The sequence below is a fragment of the Melozone crissalis genome, unplaced genomic scaffold, assembly GCF_028551555.1.
Source record: "Melozone crissalis strain CALT ecotype California unplaced genomic scaffold, PUWL_Pcris_2 ptg000033l_1, whole genome shotgun sequence".
Classification (NCBI taxonomy): domain Eukaryota; kingdom Metazoa; phylum Chordata; class Aves; order Passeriformes; family Passerellidae; genus Melozone; species Melozone crissalis.
This window is the reverse complement of record NW_026535811.1, coordinates 15,866,398-15,880,191: the sequence shown is the minus strand read 5'-3', so window position 1 is coordinate 15,880,191 and position 13,794 is coordinate 15,866,398. Positions and strand designations below refer to the sequence as shown.

General features: G+C 40.7%; 1 protein-coding gene across 1 annotated transcript in view; it reads left to right on the top strand.

The window, feature by feature from the left end:
• The window catches only part of ITPR2 (inositol 1,4,5-trisphosphate receptor type 2), a 243,878-nt gene that overhangs the window by 80,329 nt on the left and 149,755 nt on the right, over positions 1 to 13,794 (top strand). The window contains exon 22 of the mRNA XM_054281843.1: positions 11,453 to 11,646. Coding sequence (XP_054137818.1) covers positions 11,453 to 11,646 — 194 coding nt within the window. The remainder of the gene's footprint in view (positions 1 to 11,452; positions 11,647 to 13,794) is intronic.

The window sequence follows — 13,794 nt, the reverse complement described above, 5'->3', positions numbered from 1 at the left end:
ATCCTGAGGAATGAACAGGCAAGCACAGAAATTGGTCTTAGGAATTTTTTCTAGATCTCCCCTCACTCTGAGAGTAAGGACTGTTCACCATGCAAAGCTATAGGTATACATTGGGTTTCCATTTTATAGTAATTATGAGATTGTACATGCAAGGATTCCCTTCTGTTTTTACACAGATACCCTCTCTTATAAAACTGTGTTGCTCAGAACATGTTTGTTGTTTTATTAGTTACCTGTCCTGGCTTTTTATTATCTCTTTTAATTTACAATACTGGTTTCTTAGGCTATTAAAAAGGGTGAAAGTAGGAATTACCTCAGTCATCTTTTTTAGATTTTGGAAAATGTGATGGCAGTTTCTAAAATCAGAATGGTCTGTTGATTTTTTCCAGCAAGTGTTTTCTTATTCATAACTTCTATAAAACACAGACAGATGGATTGTTCCCTGCCCTCTTTCAGGGTGGTGGGACCTCTCTCTCCAGTCAGGGAGGTGTGAGGGTGAGTTCTTGCCTTTAGAGGAGGTCAGATTCCATTCTCTCACATCTCTGCAGACTGCAGCATCCTCTCTGGCAGGTCCAATGCTTATAACAGTCATACCAAACCTTTGCAGAATATTGCAGGTAGGTGTCCCTCCAACACATTATTACTCTAGGGATGTGCAGGTTAACCTAGCTCCTTTCTAAAGAAAAAAATAACTTCACTGAGTTGCAAAAATCATTACATTGATGTTCTTTAAACAAACAAACAAATAGATGTGGTTGTTTCTGTTGTGATTTTTGTGTCTATATTGTCAATGTATGGAAGTTTAAATTTTGGAGTTTATAGAAGTTATGGGGCTTTATTTGGGTTTTTATGTTTGTTTATTGGCTAAGTGTTTTTTTTAAAGCTTCCAGTCAGGGATCACAAATGTCTAGTCATAAGCTTTAATTCAGTAAGAACATGTATTTCATTCCTTGAGCTTAGGGCTTTGAAGTTTAGCTCATAACTCCAGTTTTGACAAACACTGAAAGCCAGTCATGATGCCTGAGACTGACAGTTTATTGGTATAAACAAATATGTTTAAGTTTTTTCAAGCATTAGGGGCATGATCCTGTAAATCTTTTGTAGAAAAAGTGCTACTGAATACCAGCTTAGGTTCTGTATATTTTAATTTTCATCACTATTTAAGTGTAAATTTGCATAGATTGATAGTGAATCTATATTTAACAACGAGACTTTGTCAATAGTTATGCCAATTCAGATTCACAGTTATTTTCAGGTTCTAAGAAAAATGACTTGAAAAGGGGTTTGCCCAAATAGACAAGTCACATAATTTCTATGCTACAGCTGTAGTAGATGGAAGGTAACATCTCTGTAGAAGTTGAGAATTTTGGTCAGGATCTATGTATTTTACATGATAGGTTTTGTATTTTAGTTTTCTTAAAATGTATTGATTTCTATGGGAAATCAGTCCTGAATAAATCTGGGGACAGGTAGATTATGCTGTCTTTCCATTTACTTTTTTCCATGTCAGTAGCAACAAAAGTTTCCAGCATCTGATTCTGGTAATGTGAAGTTGTTGGGAACTGGTGAGCTGGATTCCTGACTGGTTTGACCAATCCACATTGTGAAAACTATAGTCAGGATTTTGGGAAATATATTAATGATGGGTGGGAGGATGTAGTGAGTCTTGGCTGTAGAAGGCTTTCCTGGATGTGTGCACCTCAGAACTGAAAGAACCAAATTTTCAACCAGCAGACATGAGTCTTCTTCCCTGTTTAATATTTATTTCTTAAGTACACCCACTTACTTCAGTAAAACTACTTGTTAAGTGAGGAATTATATATGACAAGTGTTGAACTGTTGAGGCAAATCTGCAAAATGGAATGTATTTTTAGGCTTAGTGGAAGTTGCATGAAGACTTAATTAACCTTTTACATTTGGAAGTCCTTTTCCCTCCTTTGCTTAAATTTGGAGCCATCTTGGTGGCTGAGGTAGTCCTTGATGTTTTCTTGGGTTTCTCTGTCTTGGTTTGGCAAAGATTCGAAAATCACAGAATCATAGCATGGCTTGAGTTGGAAGGAACCTTGATGATCATCTCATTTAAACTGTACTGTCCACCTTCCACTATCCCAGCTTGCTCAGAGCCCCATCCAGCCTGGCCTTGGACACTTCCAGGGATGGGGCAGCCACAGCTGCTCTGGGCACCCCAGCACCCTCACAAGGCACAATTTCTTCTGGATATCCAACCTAAACTTACTCTTGTTGCTGTGAAGCCATTCTCCCTTGTCCTGTTGATCCTTACATTATTGTAAATGTTTGTTACTTCCTTTAGAAAACTTAGTTTTAATGCCACTGTCAGTTACTTGAACCAGAATTAAATTTAATGTACATGTAGTTTCATGGGTGACCTTATTTGATGAAGACAGATTGAAGAAAGCTGGCTAAGAAACATTTATGAGACAAGATCCTGTAAAAAGTAAAGATGTATATTTTTGGAAATGCTTCTTATCTAGATTGCACCCTAAAAATGAACTGACTTGAAAATCTTGCAACCATCTTCTTTTTTTGTTTCAGTCAGTGTGTCTTAACTTGGAATTATTTTTGTGCATATTTGAAGCTATTTTCTGTTTCTTTTTTTTTTCCTCTTTTAGATTAAAAAAATATATGGGGTGTACAAAATATACTACCTCTATTCTAAAGAGATACCTTTTTTTTAAGGAGAAAATGAGGATTTCATTTAGTACTGCTGTCATTTTGGCACCTTTCAAGAACATTATAATCTCTTGCAGTTTTAATTAAAAGGTAAAGTCATTGCTTTCCTAGTAAGTGCACCCTGCTGTATCATTCCAGAGTAAGGAGCCAATCTGTCTTGTCCAATACTGCTAATTTATTCCCTGTGAATTAAAATGCACATCTTTCTCTAGGTGCTATTTGCTCTTTCAAATAGCTGATTTTAGTCAAACCATGCAACTACAGCATATGTCAGGTCTGAAGGAGGAAGCAACATGGTAGCAGCAGCAGGTAAGCCCCACATTTGCCATGCAGCTCAGTGCTGTTTAGTTACTGTTGTTTGGGAGTGAGAATAATGACATGCCAGGAAATACATCCCTGAATTTGAGCTGCATATGTGTTGGGATGCAGTTCACAGTCCTGGGCACCAGCTGGAAAAGCCCTCAGTGGTACAAATCTGGGTTATCTGCAGAGTGTATCTGTCACTCAGGAGCTCTACAATTTTCCTGAGCCACTGTCCACTGATATCAGTGGGAGTCTTTTGGTTGACTTTGCTCAGTCTTTTTGAAAAAATAAATTTTAAAAACTGCCTGTAATAAGCCTAAATTGCTCCCACCTCTGCGATTCTCATGTTCAATGTGTTGCCCACAACTGCCTAAGGAGATGGCTCTTTTCACTTGTTCAGACTGTTGGTCAGATATCCCAGCTGCTTCATGTTGTGCTTGGGTCTGTATCTTGGTGGTGTGTTCCTCCTGCAGCTGGAAGGGACACAAGATTCCATCCTGCCAGGGGGCAGGACAGGGGAGCCTCGCCTTCTCCTGGAGTCTTCTGTCACAGACATCTTTTGTGAAAAATCCTTTCTTTAGGATTTTCCCCCCTTCTGAGAAGCTGTGGCCTCAGCAACAAAATGTAAACAATGTTTATCTGCTGCTGTGGAATGCAACAGGTGGACTGGTGATTGGTCTCCTGTGGGTGTCTGAATTTACTGACCACTGTTCTTGCTTTCTGCCTGGACACAGACCTTTGTTATTCATTCCTTTTCTATTCTTAGCTTAGCTAGCTTCTGGGAACTTTCCGTCTATTCCTATTAGCATAGTAATAATGTAATACATATCATAAAATAATAAATCAAGCCTTCTGAACATGAGGTCAACGTTCTCGTCTCCTCTCTTCACCTGCAACCCTTGCAAGCCCTGTAACATCTTCAGTGCTGGTGAGATCTGCTGCCTCTCTCTGCAGAGGAATGCTTGTGATTCTGTGTGTCAGGGGACTCTTGTCCAGACTTCTGTTACTGATACACAGCCCAGGAGCCTCCTCAGCTCCAGCTCCAGTTAGGTCACGTTTTCTTCCAGCCCTTTTGGCTGCAAGTGGAGGTACACAGTGTCTGGAAGCACCAGAGGGTTGACAACAAGGCTGCACCTGCCTTTTCTGTGGTCCTTATAGGTTCTCTGTGTCCAAGGACCAGATTTCATCCAAGACTATTCAAAATTACTGTTTCTCAGCCCTGCATCTGTTACCTGCACTTTTGTCTAGTTAACAATTTGCAGTATCCTCTTTGAGGCATACTTTGATTAGCAGGGCTAATGAGGCAGTGGCTGCCTGGCAGGCTGGAGCAATAATTTATACCAGCAGTTTACAAGAAAAGAAAGGTTATAAGAGGAAAAAGGAGAGTTAACTGTGTTAGTCACAGTTAGCTACAGAGAAGAAACTGCTGTTCAGTGCAGAGTACTGCCAGACCAAAGGGGAGGTCAGACTGAGAGCCTAATTCTGTGGCATGAACCATTCCTCTTCCCTCCTTACTTTTCCCTCACTATAAGACGCATGCATTAATGGGATTCCAGAGACCATTGCTCTTCTAGGAATCAATATCTGTCGTACAGATGTAACTCAGCTAGGAGGCTTGATTCCCATGGTGCTTTTTACCCTCAAGGCCAGCATGCTGATGTATGTATTTATTTCCTTGGACTAATGTCTGTGGCATGAAAGCCATGCTTGACAGAGCTCAGTGGTTTTGGGGATAGGAAAAAAGCCCAGAACCTGCACAATGTCAGGAGGAGGTGAAGTTTGATGGAGTTTCACCATGGCTGGGCAGCTGAGAGTTTGTATATAAAAAAGGGAAGGTTTGTGGCTATGTTGTGATGGAGGCTGGAGTGGCCAGATTCACTCAGGGGCTGGGGAGCAAATGTACATCCATGGCACATTGTAAGTTTTTTCCTTTGTTTTGCCTGCCTCATTACTTGTGAGGACTACAAAATATGGAAGTGATGCCTCACCATGTGTCCTTAATGCCAGGCATTAGGTTTTCTGTAAGCCTTACCTGAGGTCAGCTAGTTATTGAGCAATGAAAAATGGTTTAATGAAGACATAAAGTGTGATTCTTGGCCTGTTTATGGTAGGTTCTGAAGTCTTTATGAACAAATTCTGTAGAAAACCTGTAAAAATTAATACCTCTTTCACAAGCAGAGCTGTAAGGCTTTAATGCTTCTGGCAAATAATATACAGGTCTAAAGAGTTTGAAATAAAATGTGTTCCTTTAGGTAGTGAAGTGTTGTTATTATATGTCCTTAAAATGGCTGTAACTTTTCATGCAGAAAAATTAAACTGCATGAAGCAATGTAGCCAAATCAGCAAAGAAATGTAGAGCTAAAGCTGCCATTGGATTCTTAATCTTGCCCTTGGTATTTAGACATTGCTGCACACGTGGTTCCCTCACGGAGGATCCCCGAGGACTGGAGGTGTTGTGTGCTTTAAGATGGCGCCAAAGCTTTCTCTGGGAAGCTTTTGGTGGAGCAATAGTGTAAATCTCACTGAAATCCCCAAAGCCAAGGATATTTGGAGTTTTGCTCTTGTTGTTTTTCTTACTGAATATGGAGTTTTGCTCAAAACCTGATTGAACGCACTGCACTGCCACATGGGTTGAGACAAGGTCTTGTGTGCTGGTTTTGACTGAAGTGTCAGTGTCCTAATCAAAAGCATGTTAAGGTTTGATGACATCAAAGAGTTGTTGCTATAACTTAATAACTGCATAGACCATGTGAGAATTGTCATATTTTTGTAAAGCCTTTGATTTCTTCTTCCTCCCTCCTCTCTTTTCTGTAAGCAAGATTGAATAATATATTTGATTTTTATGGACAGGTTAATGGAGGTTGTTGGGGTAGTGGATGCATTTGTCTTTTCTGGTCTTTAACAGATCTCTAACTGAAGATCTGATCAGACCTTTCAGTACCTGAAGGGAACCTACAAGGAAGATTGAGAGAGACTATTTACTCCAAGGGCATGAAGAGACAGGACAAGGAGAATGGCTTCACACTGATAGAGAGGAATTTTAGATGGGATATTAGGAAGAAATTGTTCCCTGTGAGAGTGATGAGGCCCTGGCACAGGTTGCCCAGAGAAGCTGTGGCTGCTGCCCCTGGATCCCTGGAATTTTCCAAGGCAAAGCTGGATGGGGCTCTGAGAAACCTGGTGGCAGGTGTCCCTGCCCATGGCAAAGAGTTGGAACTGGGTGGTCTTTAAGGTCCCTTCCAACCCAAACCAGTCTATGATTCCATGTGGCAGCTCCCTTTTAGGTTCTTAGTTTCCAGAAGCATTGAGCATCCAACTGGTCCAATCCCTAATGAAAGCTGCTGGATGTTAAAATCCTTTTGAAAAAATGGGAACTTTAAAAATTTCTGTGTAGGGAGATGAGCACTGTGGGAAACTGTTCAAGCTAAAAATAGCTGAGCAGTATTCAAAACTGAGTCCTAGGAATCCACATTTCATTTTTCTTTCTTCTGAGGAAGACTGAACAGCAATGATAGTAAGAGCAGGCTCCTTCCCCCCATGGCAGCTAGGGACCAGATCAGGTGCCTATAGGTAATTTTTAAATAAACAAGGCTGCATGTTGGCTCCCTGGCATCTTGGAGCCTTCTGTGCAGCAGAGGACTCTGGGGACTCAGAGGACTCTGGCTCTAAAGGGATCTGCCAGCCTTTGAGGCTTCCACTGACTGCTCACCCTCAGGTTCTGCACAGCTCTCTGCACTGTATGTGAAATATCCAAAATTCTGTGGATCCTGGAGAGCAAACTGAGGATGCTCCATAGCAATGGGCTGGGAACAATTGGAAGAAAAGGCACGAATTGCCAGCTGCCTTCAGCAGTTGTTTTTCTTACTGAATATGGTATTTTGTCACTTATCATCCATACAGTATTGCATAGCAGATTGTTGTTCACTTTTATATTCTGCTTTTAGAATTTTTGCAACCAGTAAATGACTTATCAAGAAAATATGTTTATGTAGAAAATGAAGTGTCAAATTATCCACTGTTTCGATTACTTGGGTGGTTGTTATTTTTTTCCCATAATTGACTCCTCTGAAAAGCCTTTCTTCTCAGAGAGGCCGCTGTGTTGTCAATCGTGCCAAATTGTATGAGATTATGTGCTACAGTTTTGTGACAGAAACTGATACTCATTAGGAAGTTGTGATCACTGTAATAAAAAGTAATGAAAAGGAGATGCACAGTTGTCTATTCAAAACATGACAAGCATTCTCTTCTTTCCTCTTCCTTCAGTGTCAGTCAATCTGCAGCTCCTTTAAATTACCACTTGTGCATAGTGAATTCACTCTTCCATCAACTAATCTTGTTGAGACTGTACATTAAATAGGAGACATTTCTAATGGGTCCACTGCTTATGGATGGCTTTTGGCATCTGACTTGTTTGGCAGAGGGGGGAGCAGAGAAGAAGGGAAAATTGGAAAAAGATTTGAGGAGATTTTCTTGTGTTCTTTTCCTCTGTTGGTCAGTCACGGCTCTGAGCGCTTGTGCCGCAGTTTGCTGCTGAGAGAAGTGGTTGGTTGCACACATTAGCACCTCACAGCATTGCAAGGACTGTTCTCTCCCTGCCACGCTTCACAGCCATATATAAATGTTAGTACCTTGACCCCAAAGAAAACAGCCAGAGATGAGGTCAGCAGGTTAAGGGTGGCAGTGCCATATGGAGGCACAGCTCAGCTTCTCTTCACTTATCTCTAGCAAAGTGCACATAAGAGTAATCAGGGTTCACATCTACTTGCTCCCTCTCCTGATTTATCTCAGTTAACTAGCTGAAGCAGTAAGTTAATTTTTCCTTGGTCATTGGTATTCAGGAAGCACTTTGGAGATGTGACTAAGATCAGAGCTCCCTTATTTTAGTCATTGTGTGCACATGTACTAAGAACTTAAATCTCTTTTATTGAGCCAATGTATTTTGTCTTGCATTGTTGCAGGCTTAGCTGACAGAGAGCCAGTCCCTTTTTAAGCTGCAGTAACCTTCCTGCATGCCTTACCTCAGGGAAGCACACCCTTCCCTGCTGGGATCACCACCTTCAAGCAAACTGCTGCTGGCCCCTCGTGCTTGTGACTGACAATTTAATCCATGCTTAACATGGTCCAGGCAACACTGAGTATCACCAGTGATGATTACTGGGGGATCTTTTGGAAGAGAAGCTGCCCCCCACTCCTTATGTACATGGGAGATCTCCCTGGCTTCTTTCACAAAGCAGAGCAGCTCCTCTCAGTTGAGACACATCAGCTGCTTCACTGCCATCCGTGAATGTGCTGCTCCACTGCTGTCTGCTCCTTGGAGAGGGTTGCGTTTCATCAGCACCCTGCAAAACATGGTTGTTGAGCTACCTTTCCTGAAAAGAATGCTGAATTACTCCAGTTATAGCAGCATTTTAACTCTGGGAATGTTCCCTTCAAGCCTGCTCTGAATTAACTGAAAATTATAGTCAGCATCAGGCAGTTGGTTAAAAAGTTTTCCAAGATGACACCTTGTCTCCCTGCTGGTATTGACAGAAATAATGCAGTATTGAATCACTACTCATTTCAGCTGTAAATACTGAACTGGATTAAGTAGACTTTTCTCTTACTAAATTCCTTTCCTATGCATTAATGAAATGCTGTTTGAAATGGCAGGGATAATAAATACCACCTTAATCCTCCTTCACTTTCCCACCTTTGTCTTTTGAGATCACTTGCATTAAGGTCAATAGTGAAGGAATGCTGTGGACAGAGGGTTTATCCTTGTTACTGATGCCATTGGGAAGCAGCTTCATAGCTGCCTCTCACTGGTTTGTGCCACGTTTGAGCACTGGTGTTCTGTGGGTAACAGGAAAGGACAGCAGTCATCTCATTTGTTTTTATTTCCTAGATGCTTTTCTGGGCTCCAGTATCACATTAGCTGAGTGCCTTAGAGTCTCTGCTATTGCAGGCCTCTCACTGTCCTTCCTAGAGGTGGAAAAAGTGATCTACTCATTTATGGAGGTTGTCCTGAAATGCAGCAACAGTGACTAAATCCTTTTTCACTAAAGGAGTTGAATCCCATTCCCTGCCATGCCTGTGCAGCACCCCAGTAATAGCTGAGAAATAAGCAAGATATGGTCTGGGCAAAATCCCAGCTTTCTTTCTCCAGGAGCTGAGGTCCACCCAAGATGTTATCTGATGTCCAAAAAACACTAACTTTTTCATTAGCTTTACACCCAGTAGATTTCAGTCTTGAGGGGTGAGCAGGGACTTTTCAAGATGAAGTGGAATTTTTCTTCCTTATTTTGGACAAACTGCAGTTGTGTCTTGTTTTTGAGAAGAATATCTTCTGGACTTGTCTTAGACCTGAGTGGTTTCCTTATCATTAACCCCATTGACTGAAGTTTGTTTTTAAAGAATTCCTGACCTTTCCAAATGCCCTCTGTTTATATTTCCCTCTGTCCAACTGAGCAAAAGAGATTTTGAATTGATATTTTGAAAGATGATAATTTCTTAACTGAGGTATATGCCAGTGGTGTTGCAGGCAATGATGCAGCTGCCCAAGCTACAGGTCTTGTTGTGGGCTTATCTGTCAACATTAAGGACAGAATGAAATGGATTTCATTTATTTAATGGTTTGAAGATGAAGAAGACACAAAATGTTGGTTTAACTGAAGGTACTTTAAGGGTTGAAGGTCCTTCATGTAGTACTGTGGCTTTGCACAGGTGCACTGGGTGGTGGTCAATACAAATACTTGTTTAGCACATTGGGAGAAAGGAGTTGGGGAGTGGGAGAGAGATATCCATCCCATGTTATTCCCACACTGTTTTATTTGATTTGAAAGGAAAACACTCCATTTTCATTTTATGTCATGGCGACTATTTGAAATTTATTTGCTTTATGTCTGTGTAAGCAGTTAGAACTTTCTGTGCCTGCCTAATGTGAGGATCCAGCCTGTAGTTTGACTTGTAGGTTTTTTCCCCTAACAGCATGCAAAATCAGAAGTACATTTCCCCTGCCTCTTTTGTAGAGACTTGAAGTATTATTTTTAAAAGACTGAATCAGAGTGATTGCACACCAAACAAGATGCTGAATGGGACCTCAAACCTGACACAAATCTGCCTCATTCACTTTGAAAAAGCACCTTCTTTGTGTGTTTCCCTTTTAAAGTCAGGGCTAAAGGCATTCTCTTTCCATACACATTGTAGTTGTATATGGATTGAAGAAAGAAGAGAATAAGAGGAGGATTTTGCCAACAAAATAAAATCCAGCCTTGACTTTTACAGCAGATTATCTGGGAAGAGGGTTTCTTAAGTGTGAGTAAAGCTTGGCCGTGGCATGGTGATTAAAGTGTACTAAAGGACAGACAAGAGCTATTCAGGCTTCTCTCAGCAAAGCTACATTTCCTTCAGTCTTTTCTTTGCCTTTAGTGTAGCCTAGGTCCTGGCATTCTTCCTGTGAGGAGTTGCTGTCATTCCTTTCCTTTCCTCCATTCCTTCCTACCTGTGTTTTGCAAGAAAAGAAACTGATTCATGTAGGTAGGTAGCACGATATTCTCACACTTTCGTGTCCCACCTTTGCAAGGAAGCCGCTGATTCACTGAGATGCTTTTCCCATCAAAATTCACTATAATGACCAGTAAAACCTGTGGGAACAGATGGTATTTCTTGGTAGATTTTGCAGTGTACCATTGCAACCTGGATAAAGGTTTTACCACATAAGTGTAAAATATTTTTTTCCCTCATGAATAACTTACAAAAGGCACTGTGATCACAGATAGCAGCTTGACTTTCAGGACAGCCTTCAAGCCTGGCATTCTATTGGGACTTTTTTTTGAAGAGGGATGGTTGGCTGGTTGTGTCACTTGGGTTTGGGTTGTGCCCTGTCATTTGGACCACATAAAGAGATTGATCAGACTGGCACAAGCTCATCTCTTTACTCTCCTTCAATGTGACATCTAAAACTCTTCCCATGTGTCTCCAAATTTCAGCAATAGATTGTATTAATAAAATACCAATAACAGTTTTCTAATAAGCATAAGCATAGTCAAGTACTGGAATTGCTTGCCTAGGGATGTTCTATAATACTGGATATGCAGCACTCAGTTTGCAAATATTCTTAAAAACAAGTTAAACCTCTTTAAGAAATTGTCTTGGATGTGGATAATACATCTTCAGGCAAAGGAATGGGTGAGATTTCTTTAGTTCTACTTTTTATCATTTGTTGAGCATGTTAAGACTCTGGAAATATTTTGGCATATTTACCATCTCTTGACCTGTAAGAAATGATGTCTTGGAAAATCAGCATAGAAAATTTTTGCCTAATTGTGTAATATGAATAAGCTCAGGAGCTCAGGGCTTCTTTTTCAAAATGCCTTTTGAGACTGGAAAGGGGTTTGACAGCATGGATGTATGTGTGATATATAACATTGTAAACATGCTTTAGTCCTAGGAAATGTGTCTGTTTTTGTTTCATGCACAGGGAACAACGTCATGAGGACCATCCATGGGGTAGGAGAGATGATGACCCAAATGGTGCTGAGCAGAGGGTCTGTGTTTCCCCTCAGTACTCCTGACATACAGCCAAGCATTCACCCAAGCAAGCAAGCCAGCACTGCAGACAGTGAAGATGTGATTGTAATGGACACCAAATTGAAAATCATTGAGATTTTGCAGGTAATAATGAGGACTGGTATATTGCACAGCAGCTATTTCACAGTTCTTTACTCACACAGTGGCCAGTTCTGTTTCCCACATTCTTACTATTCACTGGGCTGCTCATTGTAGAAATACCTCCTTGACATGAGGAAGGATAGTCCTCTGTGTGAACAAGTGCAGAGTTGTGGTCCTCACCCTGTTGTACCAGCTTCACTTTTGAAGGAACAGGATGCTGCAGAAACTTTCTCACTGTAACTGTGCAAAGACAACTTGTCCTCTAATCTGCCTCACTAATGTTTCCTGAACGCAGTGTGTCTGTTTCCAGTTTCTTTCACACACTTAACACTGGGGTGGTTGCTTGATTTAAGCATTTGACCCCTCTGTTGCAGTAGTTGGATAAAGGGCAGAATTGGCCCTGGCCCTGCTGAAGCTGGGGGAGGCTGCACACTTTTGGTACAATTAATGCATTTCAGATTTCTCCTGTTGGGCTGAGAACAGTCTGTGGGCTGCTGTGATTTTCTCCCAGCTGATGTGACAATCTGGGTGACACCAGCCTGCCTTCTGAGATGCAGTTTTCACTTGGTGCTGTTAATAAGTAAAGTGGCACACGCTTGCTCTGTATACTGAATCCTGCTTTCTGCAGTGCTTGGGCCCTGAAGGAATGTTTCAGTGTTTTCTATAAATTCTCTGGATTTGTTGGTACCAATGTCACTTTTGAAGGATTCCATTTTTTCTGACTGCTCATAAATTATTTAGATTACTCTAATTACTTGTCATCTGAAAGGCTATCAATTGTTAGAATATACTCAATACTGCATTCTTTGATTCTAGGCCTCCTTTACTTTAAAACTTACAGTGAAAGACAGAGTGTTACAAAATTATATGACCTAAATAACACAAATCATGTGTATTGCTTTCCATTTTCCTTGTTTGTATGACTGAGTTTCTCTCCATGCTGTCCTGCTTTACTGGTTGATGCCTAGGTGAATGATTCCAGGACCTTGTCCTGTGCATTCCCTGAGGAAATCACATGTTGTCTCATCCTTTCCTTTTTCACAGCACATTCATTGCAAGACCACTCAGGATTGAAGAGTACTTAATCCTAATTTCTTACTTAATCTGTGGTTTGGTAGTAAAGGATTGGTCACATAGTCAAATTACTTCAGATAAGTGAGTTGTGATATGCTGGGTGAATCCCAGTAAATGTGCATATATATGATCCTAGCCCACAAGAAATACAAAATAATCCAGTTTCATTTAAAATGCCATGAGGATGGATTAATTTCAATCATGTTACCTTTCATTACTGTGTTATTAGCCTCAATGCCAAGTAAGAATATTTTAGATTTATTGTACTAACATGCAAAGCAAGTACAATGGTGATTAAAGCTATTCTATTCTCAGAAATATTTCAGTTTATAGTAATTTAATTCTCAACATATCTTCCTGTTGCTTTAAGTAAAGACTGTTTAACTTATGATTTCTATTCTGCCCTCAGCCAGAATTAAGCAGATGGTCTGATAGACTTAGTTGACTATGCATGGACTTGGGAAATTTTTATTTTTAAAAATCTTGCCTGTACAATTCTGGGGCAACTTAATAATGGAACCAAAATAGAGAAATCCTATTACAGTGGCTCTGGGAAGAATATTTGCTTTAGCTGTAGATCAAAGAATCAGTTTGCCACCATTTGCTAACTCACCTTTCAAATCACCTGTCACTTCAGCCTTGGAAACTCAGCATATGTCTTTCATCCCCACTGATTGTAAAATATGTTAAATAATCTTAAAGGTGTTTGATTACATTCTTGCATTTCCTATGGGTAAGAAGCATCCAGGTGTATAAGTGTCAGCCCTTAATTTGATACTAATGCTTCCAGCCTGGTTATTTTCCTCACTATTCCAATATAAAAACACCACTTCCAGGTCTGAATTAGGATTTTTCCTGTATGAATTTCCAGTTTCACAGCTGAGGAATAAAAAGGAATTTTTCAGGTATCTGAGAGGGTGAGCCTTGAGCCTGTTATTCTTGCTCTCTGTTCCAGTCTGTAGGCATTGGAAGTCCAGCTGAAATATGAAATAGTTGATGTCAGTGTGGGTTTGGAGGTTCTGACCTGGCTCGCAGGCAGTGAGGACAAGGCAGCGTGTTGGAGCCCCTGTACACACC